The following is a 12,392-nucleotide window of genomic DNA, read 5'->3' on the forward strand; positions in this document are numbered from 1 at the left end:
CCTGAGGTACCACTGTATCAGGTGACACATTTTTTGCATTAGGAATCATTTGAACAATGGCATTAAAGCAGGAGGTACAACCATACGTTTTTCACTGGCCAGTCATTAACCTTCCCATTAAAAAATGACAAGGAATAAGATATCTAAAATCTGGCCATTATCTTGGAATTATGGGACAACAGATTTCAGCTCAAGAGCAGGGCTTTTTTCAGCCATAACTGGCCAGAACTCAGTTCCTGCACCTCTCAGGTGGGCACCATTGCCATTCTAAGAGAACAAGGGACGGGGTACCCGCTTGAATAAAATATTGGGGGAACCAGGTAAGCCCTGCCCCACATCACATGACACAGTGCACACACACCATTTGAATGGCAATGCACATTAACATTTGAGGGCCTGGCCCCCTCAAATATTTTATTGGGGGGCCGAAGAGCCCTCGACCCCTACAAGTTGACTCCTAAGACAAGGGAGGCATTCATGGTGAGTTCAAGCACCTCTTTGTTCTAGAAAAATAGCACTGCTAAAGCGTATTTGGAAATTATTTTATCCGCATTGCGACTGCATGATGCATCTATCTTTTTTAGTCTGATTTTACCTTTTTATCAATTCATACTTGTTTTAACTTTTACTTGAAAAAAGGTAAGTGTGGGAGATGACTGTAAAGGAAATATTTTAGACTTGCAACTAATAATAATAATAATAATAATAATAATAATAATAATAATAATAATAATTTTTTATTTCTACCCTGCCCTTCCCGATCCAAAAACCAGGCTCAGGGTGGCTAACAACAAATATAAGACAATGATTAAAACAACTTTAAAAAACAGCTAAAAACAGCATAAAAACCAAACATCAGTGGGATCACCAGGACTAACTGGCCAGGTTAGTCATGCTAGGCCAGTAGGGAGACCAGGGAGGAATTTTAATGTAGGGACCCAGAAGGGTTTCTTCAGAAAAAAGGGAAGGGGAAAAGGAATAGGGGGTCAGGCTAGATTAAATGCCAGGCAGAATAACTCTGTCTTACAGGCCCTGCGGAAGGAGGTCAGGTCCCGCAGGGCCCTAGTCTCATGGGACAGAGTATTCCACCAGGTCGGAGCCAACACTGAAAAAGCCCTGGCCCTTGTGGAGGATAATCTGGCTACTTTTGGGGCCGGGACCCTTAAACTATTGTTATTTGTGGACCTTAAGGGGAGTTTGCAATTTTGAGAGAAATTGGAACACAAACTTGGTGCTGGGAAACGGGTGAGAAAGTGGCGGTAGACAAACAGGAAGGCTACATAAGGAACTGGGAGCAGAGGAAACTAACTTACACTGAGCCAGACCATCAGGGCACCCAACTCAGTATTGTCTACACTGAGTGGCAAAAGCTCTCCAAGGTTTCAGACCAGAGTCTTTTCCCTGCCCTATCTGAGGATTGAACCCAGGACCTTCCGCATGAAAAGCAGGTGCTTTACCAACTGAGCTAAGTCCCTTTTGAAAGAGGACCAGGTGGCAAATTAGTTGAAGGAGGAGGCACAGATCAGAGCCATTAGACAGTAGGATGATAAGCAGGAACCCCAAGGGGGAATGTGGGGGTAAATGAGGCAGAAAGCAACAGGAAGGGGCAAATTGCTGAGCAAAGGAAGAGCCACAAGGAATGGGGTGGGGGAAGCTAGAGTATATAAGAGATTCTCGCAGGGCCTAAGGACTGGAGGGTGAGGCTGGAAGAGCTTGGACAGGAAGGAAACTAGCTCAAAAGTGAGAAAGCCGAGGCAATGGAGAGGCCAAAAGGGGGACCGAATTTCACATATTGAGTTAAACGAACCGTGAAATTTTTGGCTGCAGATCTCTGAGCTTGTGGACAAACAGTGCGGAGCAATGGGAGCCAAGCAACTTCCCCCTTAACACTCTGGTGGAACTACCCCTGATCCTGTTTCAGGAGCTTGATAGCGGCAGAAACGTCGCAAAGGAGGGGGGGGGGAGTCTCCCTTCAGTGTCAGGAGGATGCACTTAACGTTGGGAGAAGGAGAGAGAGACAGTTGTTCGTGAGGGCTGTTTTTTTAAGGCTACAATTCAAACAGACGGAAAGTGGATTAACATTAAGTAGTTCTCAAATGTGCACAAGTCCAGTTTTCTACAGGAAATATGAAAAAGCACCGGCAACGATCACACCAGTGCATAGGTGCACATTTAAAGCATGTTACCTCCCACCCGAGAATATTGGGGACTGTCGTTTGCTAAGGGTGCTGGGAACTGTAGCTCTGTAAAGAACCAACTACAATTCCCAGGATTCTTTGGCAGCACACTTTAAATGTATAGTGTTTATGCAGAGTTTCAGCCTCCCCAGGATTTGGGGAAGCTTTGCACTACTGCTTAGAAGTTTCTGAAGCTGTTTTCTCTTCACAGCCTAGTTGTTGCCATAATATCAAGACATGGAGTTTGTGTTCTTTAATGACAGAATTCCAGTTTATTGAATTTGAAGTGGGAAAGCTGGAGAAAATTAATAAGGCAAAGATTTTGGTAAGAATTTTATGGTTGTATCAGAACAGGAGTGGGGAAGGGGAGTCTCTTAAGGTGATGTTGGACTCCAACAATCCCTATAGTAAAATATATCTTGATCTCAGGTTCATGGGTTATATCCTCACGATGAACAAAAAGATTCCTGCATTGCAGGGTTTTGGACTAGATGACCATCTCGTGCCCTTCCAATGCTGTGATTCTATGTCCTAATTTGTTAATAAAGCTAAGATACTGAGTGAAGAGATATTTCATTTGCCTCTATGAAACCCATGCCCTTCCTCTGTTGCGTCTGGAGCTGGAAGATTCAGTAAAGATGACTGAGAAGCTCTGAAGAAGGATAATATCTGGTGGTGATGCAGCCTTAGCTATCCACTGCAACCTTGGCTGAACATAGGCAACCATTCACCCCAATAGGTTTGCCACACTGTGCATGCAACCACTTGCCCCTAACATCCTGCTAAGTGGTGAAGATTTTACCACACATCTACACCCAGTCAGGAAGTGAGGGAGTCATAAAACTCTCTCTACCACTTGGCAGGACATCACAGTCAGACAGCCCTTCAAGTGGTTACATACACAGTGTGGTGAATGGCCACTAGGCAAATGGTGGAGTGGGCTGATCATCCTAGACTTTTTATGTTCTTCAGTCTGAGGGTCAAGAAAACATTCTGCCCATATCATTCGACACCAGGCTTGGAACCAAAAACCAGCCACGGGCCTGGATAGAGTTCCTCTTCCACAGGCCACAATTGAAACCCTGTCCCCTTCCTCATCCATCCCATGCCTCCTCACACTTGACCAGGGACTGTTTTCCAGTGCCTCATCTTCTCCCCCACACCCCCATCTTTTCTGTGTGTTTTCTGGCTGCTGAAAGGTTGATGAGCCAGCTTGTGAAAATAATATGTGTTAGCCAAAACAGCCCTCCCTTGCAAAGGCTGTGGGGAGCAGTGTTTATTATCCACCACGCCAGCCCTAGATGACCTCAACTTCTCACCAGAGTTTAAACCAAATATTTTAAAAAGGAGAAAAATAATGGGCCCTTGTCTTTATCCACAGAGCTGCGAGCTATCTCCGTGACTAATACAAATGATAGCATATGGTGAGGTGGACAGTGAAATATTGCCCAGGCGTATTGCCTTTTTCGTTATTATTAAAGGGAGGGTCTTAATTCCAGTCTGGGAACTCGAAACACTGGAACCTTACCCAAATTTTTCCCTTTCAGCCAGAAATGCAGCTTCAGAGGTATTCTCTGAATTCTCTAGCCTAAAGAGAGAGAGAAAAGGATTGCTTTCTGTCTAGAATGAATGAAATGATGCTGTTTGATAGATATGGAAAATTCCATCACTGACTCAACTGTCTGTGTTACTTTAAGATCTGAAGGGATGCCTTCAGGGCCCTGAAAATGAAGCCCTGAGAATATTAACAACAACCAAGGCGATTTGTTCATCTAAGGCAAGAATCCTATCCATTATATATTGGATCTAAGTCCCATTGAACTTAGCGGGACTAAGATCTGAGTTCAATGGGACTTAGACACAAAGAGTTCTGCTGAGGATCAGATGCAGAACGCCTGACTATATTTGTTCATGGTAAAATTAATACAGTGGGTGAAATTGTAACCAGGAAGACCTTGGTTCAAATATCACCCGTCGCAAAATGACAGGTTGATCCTAGGAAAGTCATTATTCTCCTACGAGTCCAGCCTCCTATCTAGAAATGGAAATATAGAATATATAAAATATATGTTTGCACCCTGATCTCTAAATGGGAGGTTTCGGGGTTTCGGGGTTCTGGCCATGTATCTTAAGTTTGGTTTTCTTAGACTGGATTTCACTGGAAGCTTATGGCACTGCTGTGATATAAGGCTACATTTACACAAATACACCGGCTGAGCATAAGAGGGGAATTTCATAGCGTTAACACTCTAGCAGGTCCTGCTTCCCCATTGGTTTTCTAGGGGTTGCCCCTAATGCCACAGCGCTGATTCTCGCAGAAAGCAAGTCATGCCTCTGCAGTTCTCACACTCAGTTCCAAGACCGCCCCTCTATAGCTGTCTTTCACAGAGAGCCATCTTGATGACATCACCTCAAGTCAAGGGAGAAGAAAGTCAAGGGAGGGGCCTCAAGTTTCTGTGGCAACACATCACCTGTACGTGGCTATTTCTTCAGTTCAGCCTCCCAACAAAAGGGAATCACACTAAGCTTGTCCACCCTGTTTGACCTAGTTGGCAGTCTCATTTTACAAGCACAGTCACAGGGTTCATAGAAGTAACACCCCCCCCCAAACCCACCTAGTTCATCCTCATTCTCACTACAATACTGTCCTAGACTTTAAGGGCTGCTTGTAAGGATTACTGAAACAAAGTAGGCAAGGTGTCCTCAACACTATAGAAATGATACCGTATTGGCCTGAATATAAGCCACACTTTTTTCCAAATTTGGGCCGTGAAAAGTTAAAGTGTGGCTTATATTTGCGACCTTATGGCTCCCCCCCCCCCGGAAGCAGCCCACCCAGCGCTCCCAAGTCTCCCCCCAGCTGCCTAAGGAAGGGGGAAGGGGGAGGAGGCCACCAGCAAAGCAGCGCGGCTCCCCCCCCCCGAGTAGCCCAGAAGTGTGGGGCAATAGCACGCAGCCCCACCCGCCATTCTAGGCCTCCACCAGCGCCGGCTTAGGGAGGTAGTGATGGGAATGCCAGGGGGCAGTAGTACCAGGAGGCGGGCACGCAGCATGCTCGAAAGCGAGTGCCAGTGCTGACTTGGGGAGCAGGGCACTGAGCGCTGGTGCCAGCTACCCCCCATCCCCTGTTCAGGGCAGTAGTGCCGGGACCCACAAATAAGCCTTGAATTTTAAAGGTGCGGCTTATTTGCGGGTGTGTCTTATATTCAGGCCAATACTGTAATAATTATCACCATCTACAAAATTCAGACTAGGCAAGTGTAATTGAGTAGTACAATAATAATCTGCAGTGAGTCTCGTGATAGTTGGTGTTTCACTCTCTGGAATCATACAATAACTTAAAAAAAAAAAAGAATTTAGTCTTTTGTCCTACAGGCTCTAGCTAAAAAAAAAGTTCTTGTACAAGAAAGTGCTTTAAAGTGTTTTGTTTTGTTTTGTTTTGTTTTGGTATGAATGGTTCATGGGTTTGGAATTCCTCAAGCTGGCACCAGCACTGCACTTGCTGAATGTACCAGGAATCCTCAAGCACCAAATGACATCTTTGAAATATGCACCTTGCTGCTGTGCCTTTTAGTGCTGCTGCAAAATCTTGCTCTTCAACTTGCCTGGCTCCTAACATCATTAATTCAGCAAAATGATGCAGGTTCTTTTGAGCCAGGGCATTGGCTTGGGATGATTTTGTTAGACCCAAAGCAGCACTCTGATGGCTCAGCAATGCCCTTTCCCTGTATTGACTGCACACACACACACACACACACACACACACACGGTCTGTCTGGAGTTTTAGTGTAAGACCGGCATGTTGGCAACTCAAATCCAAGTTGGAACATGGTGCAGTTTTTACTCCTACAAAATTCTCTTCCCTCGGGGAGAAAAAACTTGTACAGAAGGATTAAATAATAATAAAAAGGTCAGCTTTGTTCTATCAGCTTCAGACACAGCCAAAAAGGGGGGGGGGCGGTTGGAATACGGCTAACATCAGGGTATCATGAATTAGATATTCTCAGAGAAGTATTTTTTAAAAAAAAAATCCAGACTGTCAATGCTGAATTTCAGAACAGTAAGCTCATATAAAAGGTCCCAAAATGGCAGAGGCACGGAGCTGGAGGAATTATGTCATTGCTTATTGCTTTCATCATAAGCTTAAAAGATAGGTATAGTTACTCATGGTGACAGTCACACAACCTCATCCTGCAGAGTGCTCAGAACAATAGCAATTGCCACACTCTCGAGTGGGACGGGACTGCATTTTCCCAATGAGAAAATATTGCAGTTGGAGAGATGGAAAAATGCTACTGCCCTACAGCAGAACTACTTCCCCTAAACAAACAAATAATAGCTGTGCATTTAGAGTGCCCTGAAATTTCCAGAAAGCCCACCCCAAAGGCATAGAAAAAACCACACACCTATGTTTGGTGTGCATCTGTAATTTGCACCGGGTCAGTATTTCCTTGCCAGTCTTCATTCATCCAGATCATTAGACATAGACTAAGGGTGAAGAACTTGTGGCCCTTCAGATGTTCTGCTTCCAACATCCTTGACTATTGGCCATGCTGACTGGCCTAGGTGTCAGGCTTTTTCAGTGGGGGAAAGAAATACTCCAAATAAATAAATAAATAAATAAATAAATAAATACCGTAAGTAAACCTAACCAACATCAGAAAACAGATCTATTGTTGCTGGTAGATGTGGTAATTTAATGAAGCCTGGAGAGGCCAGATCTATCTACTCTCTGTTGTTTCTCAATGGGTAGAGTGGCTGTCCATCTGCAGGTGGACCTGGCATGAAGTCAATGTCTTCCCTTCAGTTCTCCCCCTGGGTCCTTTTACCTCCATTTGCACCAGCCCTTAATTAATTGCATTGCTGCCATAATTGGCTTCACAGCCCCCAGCCCACTGCACCTCCCTTAAAAAGGTAACACGCCAGGATAACAATAGACTGTCTTTCAAGATTGTCATACGTTACTCTAAACAACAACAACAACAGGCAGAGTTGGAGTAGGACCGGGGAGACAAGGGTTCAAATCCCCACTCAGTTATACAGCTCATCTTGGGCTAGTCACTGTTTCTTAGCTTAACCTACCTCACAGGGTTGTTGTGGGTATAAAATGGGGAGGAGGAAAAGCATGTGTGCCACACTGAGCTTTGTTGAAGAATGGTGGGATATAGATTAAAATAAAAGGTAAAAATGATTATTTAATTAATAACTATTAATATTCACTGCTTTGTTTCTGGTACCTGCTAAATACTTCTTTGTTTAGGCAAGCCCATCTGGATACGTAACTTTATTATGTATGGTTTGTGGTGATGTACATTTTTAGAAACTGCTGGTTTCACTTAGATTTTGACAAATATTTAAGTTAGATTGCTTTTAACGTTCAATTTTTACGAACACTTTTTACTGAATATTTTATATTCTCTGTAAATTCTATACACCCTGGGTTTTTATTTTTTTTTAAATGAAAATATAATAATTTATAACACATTTTATTTGTATTCTTACTATATTTTAATTTCATATATATACACACACACACATACACACACACACATTCCATTGTTTAAACAGGATATCAATAATTAGAAACAAATTCATAAATTAACAGTCTGAAGTAAGCGCTTGTGCCAAAGTGAGAAAATAGGAAACTGCCACTTGGAGGAAATGTCTCATTGACCCAGCTGCCCCCCTTCATTCTATCCGCCAGTAGCTGCTAGACTTTGAACCAGCTGGCAGTTGTGTCCTGCTCTTTTTACAGGGTCACTTTCTCTCCCCCTGCAGGTACATTGGGGCCCTGGGGGCAAGGGTGATCTGCGATAACATCCCCGGACTGGTCAATAAGCAGAGGCAGCTGTGCCAGAGTTACCCAGACATCATGCAGTCCGTTGGGGAGGGAGCAAAGGAGTGGATCCGGGAATGCCAGCACCAATTCCGTCACCACCGCTGGAACTGCAGCACTTTGGACAGAGACCACACAGTCTTTGGCAGGGTCATGCTACGAAGTAAGTCCCCAGAGCAGCTCACCTTTTTGCAGAGAGCCCCACTGAACGGTGCAGCATAAGAATCTTTGACCTGCGATGATGATGATGTTCTTGTTTGAAAAAAGTCAGTGTTGCTGTCTCGCCATGCTTAATTTATTAAATATTGATTTATCATTCCTATGAGGCATCTCAAACCGACTTCCTGCATGTTGCTGCCATCCGCCTGTCTCGAGAGACAATGGAGATTGCCTCCAGGGTAGCGTTGCCATATTTCAGAAAGTGAAAATCCAAACACAAAGATTGTTGAGCTTCTTTTGCAAAATCTCATAAAAATAAAGTTTTGGAGCTACTTTTTCAGAATTTTCCAAAATTGGCACCTCCAACATGAGTTGCCACACGTCTGGATTTTCCTGGACATTTCAGCAATTTCTGCCCGGATGCTGTTCCCGATGGGAAATTCTGGACGTATGGCAACCCTACTCCAGGGTTTAGCAGCACTTATCTCTCCGGGCCACAAACACGGGCAGTATGTATGGAGCTCCTGGTCTGCCCAGACAACAAGACTCCCCTCTTGGCCTTGCTGATGTGGTCCAAAGGAAAGCAGAACAACATGTTTGGCACCAGCTTGGCTGCAGGGGTTTCTGGAAGGATGCGTACAAGGTACCATCGAACTGTTTTAGGGACTCCACTCTGGATTAGTGTAGGGTTTACTCCTTAGCCTTTTAAAAGAGTATTAGACAAATTCCTGAAGGATAAGGCTATCAGGTCTACTAGCTTTGATGGCTATGGTATATCTCCACTTTTGGAGGGAGTATGCCTCTGGTGAACACAAGTATGGCGGGAAAAGTGGCAGGCACGATGCCGCTCATCTTAATCACTTGGCTGCCTGCCATAGTTTCCCCGCTGTCATTTAATAAGATCTGCAACAAGTTTTTACCAAGCTGTTTATTGTCTAGGCAGGTTCACTGTGAAATAATTTTATTGAGAATCTTGAATGCTGTGGCTTTAGCACCTTTCCAGGCTTCAGGAAACAGAAGCAAATAAAATGGACCACTTAAAGAATTATGGAAGCAGGTACAACTTTACAAAGACTTGAGGTTGGCAATATCCATAGTATAATTTCACAGCTTATTTGCGCCAATTCAGAAAGAAAGGTCCCCACATGGAAGTAGCCCTTACGAACATGAGAACAAAAGAAAATCCTTCTGGATTAGGCCAATGGCCCATCAAGTCCAGCATCCTGTTCTCACAGTGGCCAACCTGATGCCTGTGTGAAACTCTCAAACAGGACCCAAGCACAAGAGCACTCTCCCCTTCAGTGATTTCCAGCAACTGATATTCAGAAATAATGTTGCCTCCAACTGTTATTGCATCCATAATGGCCAGTAGCCTTTCTGTGTCGCTCCATCTCCTGGATCATTTCAGTTGCCCTTTTCTGAACCTTTTCCAACTCAACAGTATGTGTACAGAGGGAACGGGGTAGAGAGGCAGAGGGAGAGTGTTTGGGAGTTTCTTAGAATTGGAACTCTCAGCTCCGGCTCCATACCTGACGGGGACAGCCTCACATTTACGAGACAAGTCTGCAGGCATAGCATTTAGCTTTGTCCAGGAAGGAAGAATCCTTTGCTAATCACTGTGGACAGAGCAAGGCCTAAATTACCCTGCATGATGTCTTGGCTTCCCCTGTATACTAAGCAAACAGTAATAGGATATGTCACTGTGCTGGGAAGTAGCCACTTCAGAATAGGAGAGAACACCTCTGGAAGCATGAGCTTGAAAGTAAACTGTAACAGGATATATAAATATTTGGCTAGCGGGAGCTGGCTGGGAATCAGCTGCTGGGGCAAAGTTTGTAGTCACCCTGCATAGTGCAAAAGGCCAAGCCACAGCTTTGACCTTCCTCTGAAAGAGGGACTGTGGTCAGAGAGTAAAACACACCCCTGTGGAAGGCCTCACACATCAGTGTCTAAAAGCTCCAGTGTGCCCTGCACTGGCTGTGCTGATAGATGTGTAACAATGATACACAGGGAAGCATGCAGGGGGAAAGTACAGAAGTGGTTTTGTGCACTACCCCAATGTTCTTCTCAGTCTACATACAAGTATAGGAAAGTGCATGGACACCTCTTTGTCCTTGACTTTTACCAAGAAAATAGTGCAGGGACAGGATTCACATCTCCATAATGCCTTTTACCATAATGTTGTGTGATGTCAGACTGATATAGGCTAACACCAAATCAGTAAGTTTGCCTACCAGATAAGCATCTCAGCCTACTTACATCTAGTGCACAAAGTGTTAATATTTGACAGCAGCCTGCCTTCTCTTTGCAAATTTGATTGTAGTCAGGTAGTCCATTAACAAAACAGTTTTGCATCTGTTGTAGTCTATTTTGCTTCCACGTTGGAGCTGATCTTTCTTTCTGCTTGGCAGATTAAATATAGTATAGTTGTTTTCCCACTCCCTTTAACATTGTGGTACAAGATGTTATGGGATATGCCATACATCTCACATAGTCACTAGCAGGGAATATTTGTGATGATAGGCACGCTGCTTTAGCATAAGATATGCATGTGAATATGTTTAATGGAACCTTGTCTTAAGTTAAATCCTACAATCCATTCAATCAATAAAAACCAGGCACTGCCTGGCTGATCTTACCTTTGGCCCTTTTTCTAGAAAGCAGACCTGCCATTTGCCTCTCCGGCCTCTGCTGAAGGATGCTAGATTGCACCACTGGCTTTGAAGCTGTTATCCGAAGGCTGCTTCTAAGGAACTCAACAGTGTGGTTTTGATTTGCAGCTGTTTTTATGGCCATTATAAAAACAGATGCGAACTCAGAGCAGAACTATAAAATACCAGGCAGCATCCTGCACTGTGTGGGGACTTGCCAGGCGATTTACAGCTTCTGGAACGAGCGGTACTATATATGCATTTATCCAAAAAAAAGACAACAGCCACCCAGATATGATGGGAGGATTGTGCTGTTCGGACTCAGGGGGTACAAGGAGAGAGGTGTGGAACCAGAAAGAATAATTTCTACAGATGCATGCAAACATGTGAACAAGGATGTCCCAAGATGTACAAACCTTGGACAGACTCTCCAAAGAAAATTAAAAACAATATTGAAATTACTCAACTTCTGTCAGCAGACCTTTCTTCATTAGGGCCCTACACGCTTGTCTTCCAGGCCACTTCTCCAAGACAATTTACCTCCAAGAAGTCCATTTTCATGGCATCCTCCTCAGCAGGACATTCACTTTGCTTGATCATTGAATTTACCCAACTCTAATCCCTGCTCAAAACCAGAAAATAATCTAAGGATCTTGGACATCTGACTTTGTATGCCTTGTTTTGTGCATCATCAACATAGCGAATCCATGGTTCATCAAAGTAGCAAGTGAGCCTTTGTGTCTCATAAAGTTGTGTTGCACATGCACACACCCCAGAATATCTCATCTAGGCTTGGGGTGCCAACCAAATAGCCAATGAAATAAGCATCTGATATTTTACTGTTATCACATATTGCCAAATATCCCATGAAGTCCAAAATGTTCTTCTGTAGGTAATGGCCTGTATTTTTTATTGGATCACACTGACCAAAAAACATCCCCTTCCTGATAGCTTCCAGAATCTTCCCAGTTATATTCCTACCCCCAAATGAAGCATCTGGGACTGTTCTGTGCTAAAGGAGAAACTAAAACCCTCGTATACAGCAGCTTCTCCTATAGGCAATTTGCTCTTCAAAGAAGAAATAGCAGAGCTGAAAAAAGAAAACATACATAGAAAGAGTGGCACAGCTCACAAAAGCCCCAGAGTCTCACAGTTATTGCCATAACTGAATGTAAAGGCTGGCTTTTGTCTTTCCTGGTTACTACTATGCATGCTTTATTTGCTTTATTTCATTTTAAATAACAATAATGCATGTAATTACCAATAGATCAATGATGTTTTGGCTGCTCAGATGACCAGCACTGCTCCCCATGCAACAGACATCTAGGAGTTCCGTAAACCTTATGGGTTGAAATGCCTCTATAGTAAAAAGCCCAGACTCTCCTCATAATAAGTAGACTGTTCTCTATGATTTAATGCTTTACTTCAATTATGAAATACTTGCATACTCTCTCTAAATTGCTAAATATGTACAGATGTGAAAAATAAGAAGGGAGAAAAAATGTTGAAGAGATAGCTGTGATTAGTGAAGATTGCTGAATATCATGAATGCACATAGACTAGATTAAA

The 12,392-nt window shown here is 43.6% G+C and overlaps 1 protein-coding gene across 1 annotated transcript in view; it reads left to right on the forward strand.

Annotated features, from left to right (window-relative positions):
* Window positions 1–12,392, forward strand: part of WNT2B (Wnt family member 2B) — a 42,733-nt gene that overhangs the window by 25,903 nt on the left and 4,438 nt on the right. Inside the window, exon 2 of the mRNA XM_033152956.1 lies at window positions 7,956–8,176. Coding sequence (XP_033008847.1) covers window positions 7,956–8,176 — 221 coding nt within the window. The remainder of the gene's footprint in view (window positions 1–7,955; window positions 8,177–12,392) is intronic.

Source organism: Lacerta agilis, chromosome 6, assembly GCF_009819535.1.
Source record: "Lacerta agilis isolate rLacAgi1 chromosome 6, rLacAgi1.pri, whole genome shotgun sequence".
In the NCBI taxonomy this organism is placed as follows: Eukaryota; Metazoa; Chordata; class Lepidosauria; order Squamata; family Lacertidae; genus Lacerta; species Lacerta agilis.